Consider the following 12,565-nt stretch of genomic DNA (forward strand, 5'->3'; position numbering starts at 1 on the left):
CAGGCCCTTTAAAGCCTTGTGGACAATAGAGCGTCTTAAATTTGATCCTTGCAGCCACAGGGAGCCAATGAAGTGATTTCAGCACTGGAGAGATGTGGTCCGTGGGCTTGAGGCCAAGGATAGGTCTTGCGGTTCTGTTCTGGATAAGTTGCAGAGGGCGCAGGGCGGAAGCAGTGAGTTTGAGGAAGAGGCTGTTGCAGTTGATAGTTGGACTTTTTTGAAATGTCAGAAATGTGAGAGGAGGAGAGAGTGGAGTCTGTCCCCAAGGTTTTTGGCCTCACAGGTGGGGGTAGGCACAGGGCCAAGGGAGGCCGGCCAGAGTGAGGGGGGAAAAGCGGGAGCAGGTGTACCAATGTAAACAATCTGTTTTACTGGCATTGAGACAAAGGTTGTTTGCAGCACACCATGACTGAATAGCGGACAGTCGGATATGAGTGAGGGGGCGGCTGGGGGTAGCCTGAAAGATAGTTGTGTGTCTGCATAACACTGGAAATTGGTGGTGAAAGTGGCAATCATACGTGCCAGGGCAGCCATGTAGACGTGAAGAACAAGGGAGAAAGGTTGGAACCCTGGGGAATGCTTCAGGTTGCAAGGGTGATAGTGGAGAGAAAGGCACCAAGTTCGACCTGGGGTTGGTAGTCGGAGAGAAAAAAGGTTAACCAAGCCAGAGTCTGGCCTGTGATTCCCAAGGTGTCATGAAGCCGTGTGATCAGGATGTTGTGGTTAACCGTGTCAAAGGCAGAGGAGAGATTAAGGAGAATGAGGACAGAGGGGGTGTTGGTGTCAAGTTTTGAGAGCAGGTCTTGACGGGTGTTCAGTTTCCGTGCCTCTTGATGCTCTAAAGCCAGACTGAAGTTGTGGAAACAACAGATTGATTCCGTGTGGAGGTTTAGCTGAGAGATAGCCAGCTTCTCCCGAAATGTGTCCAGGAAAGAAGTTATCGGGCGCTAGTTTGACAGAATGGAAGGGTCAGCAGAGGGTTTCTTTAGAAGAGGGTGCACAAGGGAGTGTTTGAGAGATGTTGGGAAAACTCCTGTAGAGAAGGAGAGGTTGCAAAGGTCGACCAAGGCTGGTGTAAGGGAGTCAATGTTGTCCTTTATGGTTTGGGGGGGTTGGGGGCGGGGGTCACCTTGCAGGCTTGAATAAAGACTCTTTTCTTGGAGCGGATGTAGAGGCGATATTGCCTTTGCAGGAGGCTGCAGGCCAGTTTGTCAGATGGTCCACCAAACTAATTCCATTTCCGCTTAGCTGCCCTGCACTTGCATTTAAGGGCAGCCAGGTCAGAGTCGTACCAAGAGTTGCACTTTTTGGCAGGCTTTAGTCGAACCCTCATGACCGGGGCAAGAATATCAAGAGTGTTGGAGTAGGTGACAGCAAAGGCAGCCACTGTCACTTTTTTCATGTGTCTGGTCATCTTGAAGCAGATTGGCTGTGCCGAGTGAGTTGCTGCCAGTGGAGAGGAGAGCTGCAGGTGAGTTGGAGAGTGGTCCATCCAAGAGAGGTAGTGAGAGGGATAGAGAGTGGGATGTCAGTGGAGATGAGAGCATCCAACGTGTGACCTGCGGTATGCGTGGAACCAGAGGAGTTGCATAGGTTTGTGTAAAGGGCCAGACAAATCTGGAGAGTCGTCGTGGATGTTGAGGTCACCCAACAAGAGGAGTTGGGGAGGAGAGAAGAGGCTAGGTCTGCCCATTCTGAGAGGAAGAGAGCCAGCTGTCCAGGAGGCTGATAGAAGGTGGCCATGGGGAGAGACAATTTAGGAGAGAGGTAGAGCCTGCAGACTAAGCACTCGAAGGAGGAGTAGGTCTGAATAGGGATAATAGACACAGGTATCCATTCAGGAAAGATCAGGGCTACTCCACCACCCGCCTTCTTCAGCTTAGGCGCAGAAAGGATTTTGTAGCCTTAAGGGAGGAGAGTGTCAAAGCTTGTGACAGAGCTGTTCTTGAGCCATGTTTCAGTGATGGCGAGCACATCAAGATCTAAAAGTTCGAGGAGGTTGCAGATATCAGTTGCATGTTTAACAGCTGAGCGAGTGTTAAGGGTGGCAATGTGGAGTAGCTGGCCATCCTTAAAGGTCTTCTGCTGGGGGCTGCATGGGACAGTAGTCCCCCCCCGAGGGTGGCAAGAGGGCCAGAGAGATATAATGGAGGAGGAGTCCAGGCCGACAAGGGTGCCGGGACAGAAGGACAAGGCCAAGGCATCGGAACAGAGGCAGCGGAAGGTGTAGTGGGGCCTGTGTAGAGGAGGAGAAAGGCACAGTGGTCAAGTGAGCCTGGCTGGAGGGGGGAGGTTAGATTAGAGAGGCGAGGGAGGAGCCTATCAAAGAGAACAAGGTAGGGTTGAGGACCCTGAACCATGATGGTTCAGTTGAAATAGACATTGATGATGACTCTGGAAATGGAGAAGAGGTCAAGGAGGACCTCACAGCGAGTGCCACCATTAATGGGAGAAGAGGTGATCGGTGAGAGAAGACAGACCATATAGCGAGTCTATAGGTCAGGTGAGTTTACAAAGAGGATGTCAGTGGCAGTCTCTCTGGCGGAAGCCTTGACATAGGTGTCTGCAATAGGAAGGCCTGAGTTGGAGCTCGGGGTGTTTCGTCTGGCCAGGTTTAGTGATGGGAGAAGGATAGATTATCGTGAAACAGTTGGAGAGGATAGGAGAGATAGTGACCTGGTAGGCAGAAAAGGGGGGGGCACATGTCAGGCTGAAGTCCTAATGCATCTCCCACCCCTCCCCGATTCAGTGCACAAGATGCACCAGGAGCCTGTCACAATGATATTGGTGGCCCCATATGGGCACCCCAACCCTGGTTCGCTCATCTTTAGCCTATCAGGGGAGGTGGGAGGCGGGAGAGGAAACGGAGGCAAGCAGAGCAAACTGGGCAGCAGGCACGGCCAAGTGGTCTCAACAGTCAACACAAATTATAAAAATGCAGGTCCTGGGAGGGTCTGTGCACACCACCAAGCTCACCTAGGCGCCGGGAAGCTGTTGCCATTTTTATTGATCTTTAGCCTACACCCAAGTTGAATCTAGGGAAGTGCAACCTCTTGTCTGAAAGAATCCAAGCAAATCTTCTGTCCCAGTTGGTTGTTGTTAGTTTGTATATCCACTGATTGGATGAGCGAAAAAGGCCCGCGGAGCAGATGTGCTTTTGAAATGAACATCTCTGGTCACAGGTGATCGATTCCCAGCATTGCAGCAACAAAGTCTACAAATCATGTCATCTGTAAAACAGGGCAACACTGGAGAACCAATGTTAAATGTGTATTTTCTGCTAGTGTAAGATTAGTTCACTGACCGCTTGTCCTTTGGAAACAGTGTTAACACAAACCGGGGTGAGTCATTTTGGTATTCTGGTGCTGGCCGTTAACTCTAATAGGTTCAGACTCTTGGCAGCTCTAGATATTGCCTCTGTGGACAAGTCGTTAATGTAATTAATGTAATTGTTAATTTGACCTGTAAGCAACATACCATGACTTCATTACACTTTGTCAATTATTTGCTTATAACTCTGCCTGTTTACCTGAAGGGAGACCATGAAGAATTCAATCAATGCCAAGCCCAGTTGAAGTCTTTGTATGCAGAGAACCTTGCTGGCAATGTCGGAGAGTTCACTGCCTACCGCATCCTTTACTATATCTTCACCAAAAATTCTGGAGGTAAGGAGAGTACATCACAGGCTTGGTTGGTGTATGTGGAGGAGGTTTGGCATATTGGTAGTAAAACATAATCTTTTTGGTTTTGTCTCCCACAGATATCACAACAGAATTGGCTTACCTCACAAAGTCTCTGAAGGCGGAGCCCTGCGTAGCACACTCTCTGGCCCTGCGTAATGCCTGGGCCCTCTGCAACTACCACCGGTTTTTCCGTCTTTACCGCACAGCGCCTCGTATGTCTGCTTACCTTATCGACAAATTTGTCGATAGGGAGAGGAAGATTGCCCTCAAGGCCATGATTAAAACGTATGTGAAGGCAGAGCTACACATTTATCAATTTGAGCCTTCCTTTCACAGTACTTCTCTATACGAAAGGGTAGCTGGAGGCTAACCTCTTCTAGATGGCCATATTGGACCCCACTCGCTTGTGACCCAGTTTACCTGTATAATGTATCTAGAATACAATTTCTTCACTATCGGCTTATGGCTAAGTCATGAGAAGTGTATTAGAATTCAATGCCCATGTAAACTAGTCGGGATTTTTCCATTCAAATGGATTGTCCTCCCACGTATTCCTCATCTTTTGACACCTGTTGTACAGCTTCAGCTGCTTTGGATTTTTCTTTTCAGCAGAGGGTGCTGTGCGTCGACTCTGTTCCTTGAAGGCCTCAGTCGAGGATGTCATCGAAGGCATATATAGCATGCGCAGCACCCATTGGCTTAAGTTATTTTTCTGTGACAGCGATTGCTTTGAAGAAATACTGCACACTTCACTTTGTCTGACGTCTTTGTTAAACTTCAACATTGAAATGTCCCTGTCTGATCCGCCCTGAATCTTGTTTGTGGTGCCATGAGGCGACCATGACACCTGACTGCTCGAAGTGCCAGTCTTTGACTGGAAAGGCCTTGAGAGAACGGAAGGGGAAGGTGAAGGTAGGCAAAATCCCTAAATCCCCTACCTGGTCTGTGATGCTTTCGACTGACTAGTCGAGAGGCGAGACTCCTCTGAGGAAGAAGGCCAAGCGGTCCAGGTCGATGAGTGGCTCACACCACTCTTCTTCGTTCTCGAAGAGAAGGCACCGTAGGTCGACCTCGTCATCTGACGCTTCCCCGGAAATAGTTGCTTGTCCAACCAAGAAATCCACTCTGGCCGAGTCGGAAGCCTTCAGAGCTGAAATGATTAAAATTTGCGAAAAGCAAACCCCAAGCCATGCTCCTGCCACACCTTCGAAAGAAGCCTGTAAGGAAAGGTCTCAGCCTAAGTCTTGTGCGCCCTCGAGCCCAGGACAAAGGCCTGATCTGCATAGTGAGCCTTCGAGGCCTCGACCAGATTTAACATAGAAAGATCACTCGAGCCATAAACACAAGTCGAGGTCGTCAACGCCATCGACACCTTCGCCTTCGACACCTGCCAATTGGGAGACAACGGAGACCAATCCAGCAGTTAATAAAAACTTAAATAAGAAGAACCTCCCTTCCAGTAGTGATCCAGACTACCTGTCAAAACACCCCATCCACAGAGTCTGGGGGTACAAGCAGCTACTGCAACATCAAAACAAGCAGCATTCTGTTAGGCAAAGTTTGTATGCAGTACCCTCTGGGACCACTACACACAACTAGGACTACAGGTGTAAGCAAAACCAACCTTTGCTCTTGTTTTTGGTAGTGAGCTGAGCAGCCAGGCTTATCTCAAGAGGGAATGTGAGCTTGTAAGGGTGTTACACAGAGGTCTATAATTACAAGTATTCAGATAGAAACTTATACTCAAGGTTTCTTGGTAAAGCACTTATTAATTTATTACACAGTCAGAAAACATTCACTAAAAGGAGGCAATCAATATCACACAAATATACTACAGTACTTTACACTATCAGGTGCTAAGACATTTAAACTACTTTGAAGTAGGAGCAAAATGGCATTCAGAGCATTTGAAGTAGGAGCAAAAAGGCATTCAGAGCATTTGAAGTAGGAGCAAAAAGGCATAAGTTAGTAAAACTAATAGTTACTCTTAAACAGTGCAAATAGTTTCAGTTCACCAGAGGAGTTGATTCAATGCAATAGGTAGGCCAAAATCAATGGGCTAGAGTCTTGTATAAGAAAAACGGTTCTGGTAGTTTAAATGGAAAAGTCTTTGCCACGGTTCTCAGAAGTACTTCAAAGAAGGGTTTGTATGTCGGCTCACAAGCTGACTAGGCCTGCAAGTTGCCAAAGTTGTACGCTCTTTCACAGTGAGAGTTAAGTTCTCTGTCAGGTTTTCACAGTACCTTGTATTGAAGAAAAAGATGCAGATGATGACTTCTGTTCCTGGCAGTTCCAGCAGATCTCGCTGTTCCTGAGCCCCAGTCGTGGGGACAAGAGGGAGAATGTTGGGGGACTCCTGCACTGCCCGGGGACTGGTCACAAAGCTGGCTAACTGGCAAATCTTCAATTCCGGTAGCTGTCTTCAAGCACCCAAACTGTTGTCCTTCTCCCTGGCTATTCGGTTTCCTGCAGCACTAGGAGGAAAATGCAACCAGCTTCGAGAATGGTGTCCAGGTGGCTTAAGAGTTGATTGGTCCCACCAACTCAAAGGGAGAAGTCATCCTTGAAGGGCTTCTCCGTCAAGATAAACTTGGTGATTCGGACCTGCAGCAGGGCTTCACCAGGCAACGGTCCAGGAGTTGCAGCTGCCGTCCTCTTCCAGCTCGTCCTCGGTTCTTTCCTTCCAGTGGTCGACTCTGCCTTCCAAGCCAAGAGACTCGCCTTGAAAGTTTTCCCCCATTCATTACAGACTAGCTGACACTCACCCAGCAGGGTGGCTGTCCTTGCCGGACAGTCAGCCAGCCAATCACACCAGAGTGCGTTTGGGTCTCCTAGGAGACTAAGCACAGGGATTTTCAGTCACCTCCCCCACTTTTTGCCCACCCCAGACACTCGGGCGCCAGAGGGGGTCTTCAGTCCTGAAGCCTGCCAAAGGCGTAGAAACAAAAGGACTAAACCTAGTTTGGCAAGCAGAGACAAACTCTAGAAGGACCTTTCCAAAAAGAAATGGCGGAAAAAGACCGGGACCCGTTTGAACAAGGGGCTTAAGGCGCCATCTTGTAAAACATGGCTCCTGCAATCTTTAGCTACCGGTGTTTGCGGTCGGGAAAAATCATGGTCGTTTGTTGTAAAACCACTGCCACCAGCCACTTTGATAGGAAAGGGTAGCATTTGACGGCTATGTGAGTTTCTAGACCTAGGGGATACTAGGTAAACCCTCCAGCACTCTATTGGAAGATAGTGTGTGCTGGGTCTAGGAATTTAAAAAGACTAGTAAAGCCAATTTAACTTTGCTTTCTCTGGGAAACAGTAGTTTATACCAGAGAAGGTATTTAAACCTTGGGAGAGCCCAAAAGGCTTCCCCTATGTCACTGCTCTGAGGGTGCTGTGTGACACAAATGAAAAGATGATGCCCATGGAGTTGTCTAAAACTCCATAACCAAAGAAAAAAACACAGAAAACAAACAGAATTAAAAGTACGAAGTCCCAAAGGTCAGCGAAAGAGCTGGGAGACTCTAAAGTAGAGAGGAATTAGCACATTTATGAGAATTCTTCCTAACACATACCCTACCATCCCTCCTGATAGGAACCACAACGCGTAGATGGATGGGCAAGGAAGGTATTCTCTGCAGGGAGCATGGCACTAAAATCTTCCAACTCCACTTGTGCTCTCGCACAGTTTGTTCACTCTATGGGACTGCATTCCCATGGCTGCAGAGCACATTCCCGAAGGGGATGCAAGAGACTGTTTCCTAGCCATAGTTGGAGATGGCAAAGAGGCCATGTGCGAGTCTCTTCAGTCAGGTTTGGATTCTGAAGATCACATCAGCAGAGCCATGGCTACCAGCACTGTTATGCGCAGGTTTTTGCCTGGTTGCGGAAGTTGGGCGGACGGGGGGAGAGGCGGAGAGGGAATCCATCCAGAGGTCAAAACTCTCAACCGTTACCCCTGGAAAGAAGTGCTATTACAGCTTCAGTTCATCAAGGCGGAGTACGGTCACTCCCGTCTTTGGCAGGTATTTCTGATGTTCAAGGGGAAAACCAGAACTGAAGCCAGCGGGCACTGCGCGTGACCTCATCCTCGGCAGCCTTCGAGGGACATTGAGTCGATGCCATCAACACACAGTGCCCTCTGCTGAAAAAAAAAAAAACAGAAGCAGCTGAAGCTGGACAACATGTATCATAGGATGAAGAACATCCAGTCGAAAGAATGTTACATGGAGCCATTTGAATACAGGAAAACATACCTTAATTTTAATCTGTCAGAATCTTGTAGAAAAAATCTATCAGCACGTGCACATATAAGGTGCTGTGCAGAACCCAAGTTTGGAGATGTATGGTATTTAGAAATTGATACTAAGTGTACTTGGTCACCGACTGCACTGCAGGCTTCTGCCTTTGAATGAAAGGAAAAATCAAGGGACTTGCTGACATTCCATTGAATCTGTTCCTTTCGGCCATGGTTTTATAGTTCAGCTAGGTCAAGTCAACATAGCCCAGAATTTCAGGGGGTGATAGTCTGGTCTGCTCAATGGACGTTGCACCACGGTTTCCATGTGTTATTGTATATGTACATATAAATGTGTGCACCCAGTGTATGTCAATGGAAGTGCTGGGTGCATTTGTGTGTGAGTGAGAGTGTATGCAAGCATATGTGTGACTTTTGTGTCTGATGAATAATGCATTGTTTGTATGTTCTACTGGAATTAAGTTTGTGAATGTTATGTTTTGTCACTGGGTGCATGGCAGGCTGGCTGAAGATGTGTGGGGGCCCAATTGAATTTTAAATATACACTACCAGTCTTATTACAAAAGTTATAACAGAGCGTTGGCAATGGACTCTTGTGGTCTAGTAGTCTGGTGTTATCCCTCAGTAATTTAGGTTGTTTGACTGAGGTACAAAATCACAGCGGAATTGACCGTAGTCATTTTCGCTGCAAATATGTTTTTACCTTGATACAAAAGCCAAACCCATGTCCCCCCAAACCGCCAGTACACCCATAAACCTCCCCTACTTACCTTTTCTCCATCCGCCGCCTCTCCTGTACCCTGCAGCTTCAGATCCATCCATCTAACGCGGGTTGGATCTGATGCTGCAGGGTCCCTTTTTCTTTTTTTTGAGTCCCCTGCCACCAATGCTGAGGAAGCAGGGGACCCCCGCAACCACCGTAGCCAAAAATACCAAACATGGGGGAGCGGGGAAACCCCCGCAACCCCAGCTCTTCATGTTTGGTATCTTCGGCTTCAAACTAATGGTGGTGACCGAATTCAGTTATATCTACCATTCAACCACATTTTTTTGAACAATGGTGGCTAAGAGCCACCATCCGCCCTCCCACCTCCCCACTCCTGTCCCCCCCACTCCTGTCCCCCCCCAACATTTGCTCCACTGTCGATGTCATCGTTTCTTCAACATTGAATCTTTCATAGATTCACATGTAGTCAAAATTCCCCATCAAGCTGGGAATCCTCGGTAACATCGAGCAGTTAATTTTTAAACTGAAAACTTCAGTAACTATAGTTCTCTATTCGTCATTTTTGGGTCATACTGCCGCCATCCAATAGGAGCTGCTCCCTCTGCTTCACCCATGGTGGCCATCTTCAGATTTTCGGGTTGGGAGCCCTCATGACAATCTGTAATTTGAGCATTTTGTATATAAAACTTTCCATCAACGGACTTGAGGCACTCTTTCGGTAGTCGCAGCTGTCTGTTCTGAGCCTGATTCTCATCCACAACTGGTCTTTGACATCTGAGGCCTACATCATGGCTGAAGCTAAACAGGAGTCTTCAAGGCAGGCGCCCGCTGTGGTCCTAAACGCCTTTGTGGCGAACATCCACAATTGCCTCTAATTCTTGCAACCCACGCACATCATAAGAGATCTCCCAAACATTCTCAAACAAGACCCTCAAACCCCATTGAAGGTTGGTACTGTGGCTCTCTGACGACGGCGGGGTGGGGAGGTTGGGTGCTCTGACTCGGTATTCATCTGTAGTCACACCTCACTCAGGCAGAGCAGAACGACCCAGTTCTGCGCCTCTAGTATGAGGTCCAGGTCGCTTGAGGCATTTCAAAGCAAGAAAAAAGTGCATGCTGTGTCCCTGTTGAGGTCCTCTTCTCAGATGGACATCTTCTCCATCAATGTCCTCCCAGAAACACTTGTCTGCATCCTCAATGCATAAGAAGTTTTTGACCGCAACACTGTAAACGACGAAAGCAAATACCACAGTTGCATCAACTGCAGCAAAGACTTCTACTCCGTCGATCTCAAAACATTTGTCGATGGCAATGCCGTCGCTGCGCCACCGTAGTCGACCCAGTCGATGAGTTCTATTTAAGTTGCCATTACAACCCCATAAACGCCTCAGCCATAATCTTTGGCTGCACTACCGCAACTAGCTTGTCCTCTTCCATTGACTCTTGGGTTCACCCCAGAAAAGGTCTGTGCTGTCGAAGGCCCTGCCGCAAGACATCCTTCAGCCCAGGCTTACAGCCCAACAGCAATTTTTTCAGACGCGGCAGATGACCCTCTCCAACACTGCAGGAGGCACCCTGCTCACTTCCTGCACCAAAGGCAACCCCAGTTCAACCAATATCCGAGTTAACACCGCCTGCACCCCTGGCACAGTATCGAGACGTTGCCTCCGGATATTTTGGACACTCGGATCACTGGTGTCGGAACTACACTACAGGCTACCCAACTTGTCAGATCCTAGTGGCAGTGTCCTACTGGCCCCTCATCCTCCAAGGGAATGCCACCCTTCTGTACCAGCTCACCTCACTGACAGATTCAGAGGATGACGAGTGCCCCCGAACCAGGCCTCCACCCTTACAACTGACACAGGAACACAGTAATTTAATGATCTCATACCTGCGGATGGTATACCAGTTGAGGTGGCACTTGGATATTCCCACCCTGACGAAATTGGCTCTTTTCATACCTTAATGTCTAGGGCAATGAAGATGAACCGGAAAATGACTGTTTACTGTACCAAGGACAGGAACAGCAACATATTTCAGTAGAGGCAATACCCCTGCTGGACGTCCTCCGGGAAGATGGTCTCTTGGCATTGACCAACCCTTCTTATGCGCCTCCAAAGAAGGAAAGATTTCATAAAATATATAACGCGCTGGACTCGGCCCATACATGCCTCATATGGCAGCCAGCACAGGATTCTGTGGTGTCTGCCGCTGCTCGCAAGCAAATCCATCTTCATCCTGCTCAGTCCCACCAGACAAAGAGGAAAAGCGGCTTGACACTTTCAGAAAGGGAGTAATAACAGCGGCCAATGCCATGGTGTTGCTCTCTGGATATGACCGGGAGCTCCGGTTCAAAATGAGCTCCATACTAGAGTTCCTCCCAGATGACAAAAAGCGGGAGGCTTTCAGTCTTCGGGAGGGAGAGGTGAATCTGATAATGCAGTATCTGTTTTTAGGGACGTTGCGGACACTGGGTTCCATCAATTAGGAAATGTCGTGCTGCGCCGACAAGGTTGGCTGAAGGCAGCCAACTTCAGGCCTGAGGTTCAGGCAAAGGTGGTTGACGTGCCGTTCAAATGCAGTGATCTCTTTGGAAAAAAGGTGGGCAAGACACTAATAGCCATGATGACTGATACAGACACTTCATGCTCTCTGGGCACAAAGGCAACAGTTCTTTTGCTCTGGAAAGTCTTGTTTTGCACGAACTTGATGGGAGTATCGACCTTCCTACCAATCCCCTTCATCTTGTAAGTCCCCTTCCTATACAACGCCTGGCGCCTATAGGAATAAGTCTCCATCTCACAGGGGCAACCAGCTCAGACTTGGCTCTTCACACACCAGGGGCCAAATGGCAAAACAAACCTGACCCGCCTTTGGCCAGCCACCTCACCTTTGCACCCCGACAGTTCATTCACGAGTGGCACAAGATCACCAACATGTGGGTGCAAGCCCTGCTCCAGCAGGGCCATATGCTGGAGTTTGTCAAGCGACCTCTCCCCACCCCTCTGCTGCAAAGCACGGAAAAAATATATATTAACAGAGGAAGTGCCACAAACAATGCATGGTTAATTCTCTCACGGAATACTCTTATGTTTGTACACATAGAATTACACTGTATAAAGGTGGGAAATTATTGTCCTGAACATTGGGGTTTGAACAGAGGCTACTGGCAACTACAAAATCTTCATTTGAAGCATGGTTACTCCTTCTGTGGTCCTCCAGATGTTTCGGATATCTATTCCTTTTAAGCTTGGCCATTATAGCCATTGCTAAGGGGTTGTGGGAGTTGTAGTCCAAATCATCTAGAGGCTGCATATGGAGTAATCCTAAATTGGAGCTCATTGGGGGTGGGTGGGTGTCTAAAGAGGTTTAGAACGCTAGTCTACCGTTAATCTGGGAAGCTGGTTGTACAATACACCTGCAAGTCATATATTTCTCCCTGTTGGAAGAATTTCCTAGACACCAATTTTAGGGTTCAGGAACATAAAGCTACGCCCTTTTTCAGGGTTTCTTGCTGTATTGCTTGACTTCCCAAAATGGTAAATTTAGCAGAGCGGTCATGGCTATACTCTAGAGGAAGGACCCAGGGTGTTTAAAGGGTACAGGGTAACATACAATTATCAACTGCCAGGAAATGTAAACCATGTGTTACAAATACTCTTTTATGTGGACTTCAGCTGAAATGAAAGGCGATGTGTTCAAGGTTCATTCTTTAGCCCTCAAAACGGGGGTTGATGGTATTTTGTGAAATGAAGAAAACTCTGCTTTCTACATTAGTCTGTATTAAAGCTCTGCAGTTATAGTAAAACTCAGTTGTCAAACTAGTGACAGTCGGCACAAGTCGCAATCGTGTTTAGTTTGTGCCCAATGAGTGCATTGTTCAGTGCGATCAAGCCTAGCAGC

General features: G+C 48.0%; 1 protein-coding gene across 1 annotated transcript in view; it reads left to right on the forward strand.

Annotated features, from left to right (window-relative positions):
* The window catches only part of LENG8 (leukocyte receptor cluster member 8), a 381,640-nt gene that overhangs the window by 353,766 nt on the left and 15,309 nt on the right, over positions 1-12,565 (forward strand). Inside the window, exons 13-14 of the mRNA XM_069636827.1 lie at positions 3,536-3,665; positions 3,761-3,968. Of these exons, the coding sequence (XP_069492928.1) occupies positions 3,536-3,665; positions 3,761-3,968 (338 nt within the window). The remainder of the gene's footprint in view (positions 1-3,535; positions 3,666-3,760; positions 3,969-12,565) is intronic.

The sequence above is a fragment of the Ambystoma mexicanum genome, chromosome 1q (assembly GCF_040938575.1).
Source record: "Ambystoma mexicanum isolate Mex_15411 chromosome 1q, UKY_AmexF1_1, whole genome shotgun sequence".
NCBI classification, from domain to species: domain Eukaryota; kingdom Metazoa; phylum Chordata; class Amphibia; order Caudata; family Ambystomatidae; genus Ambystoma; species Ambystoma mexicanum.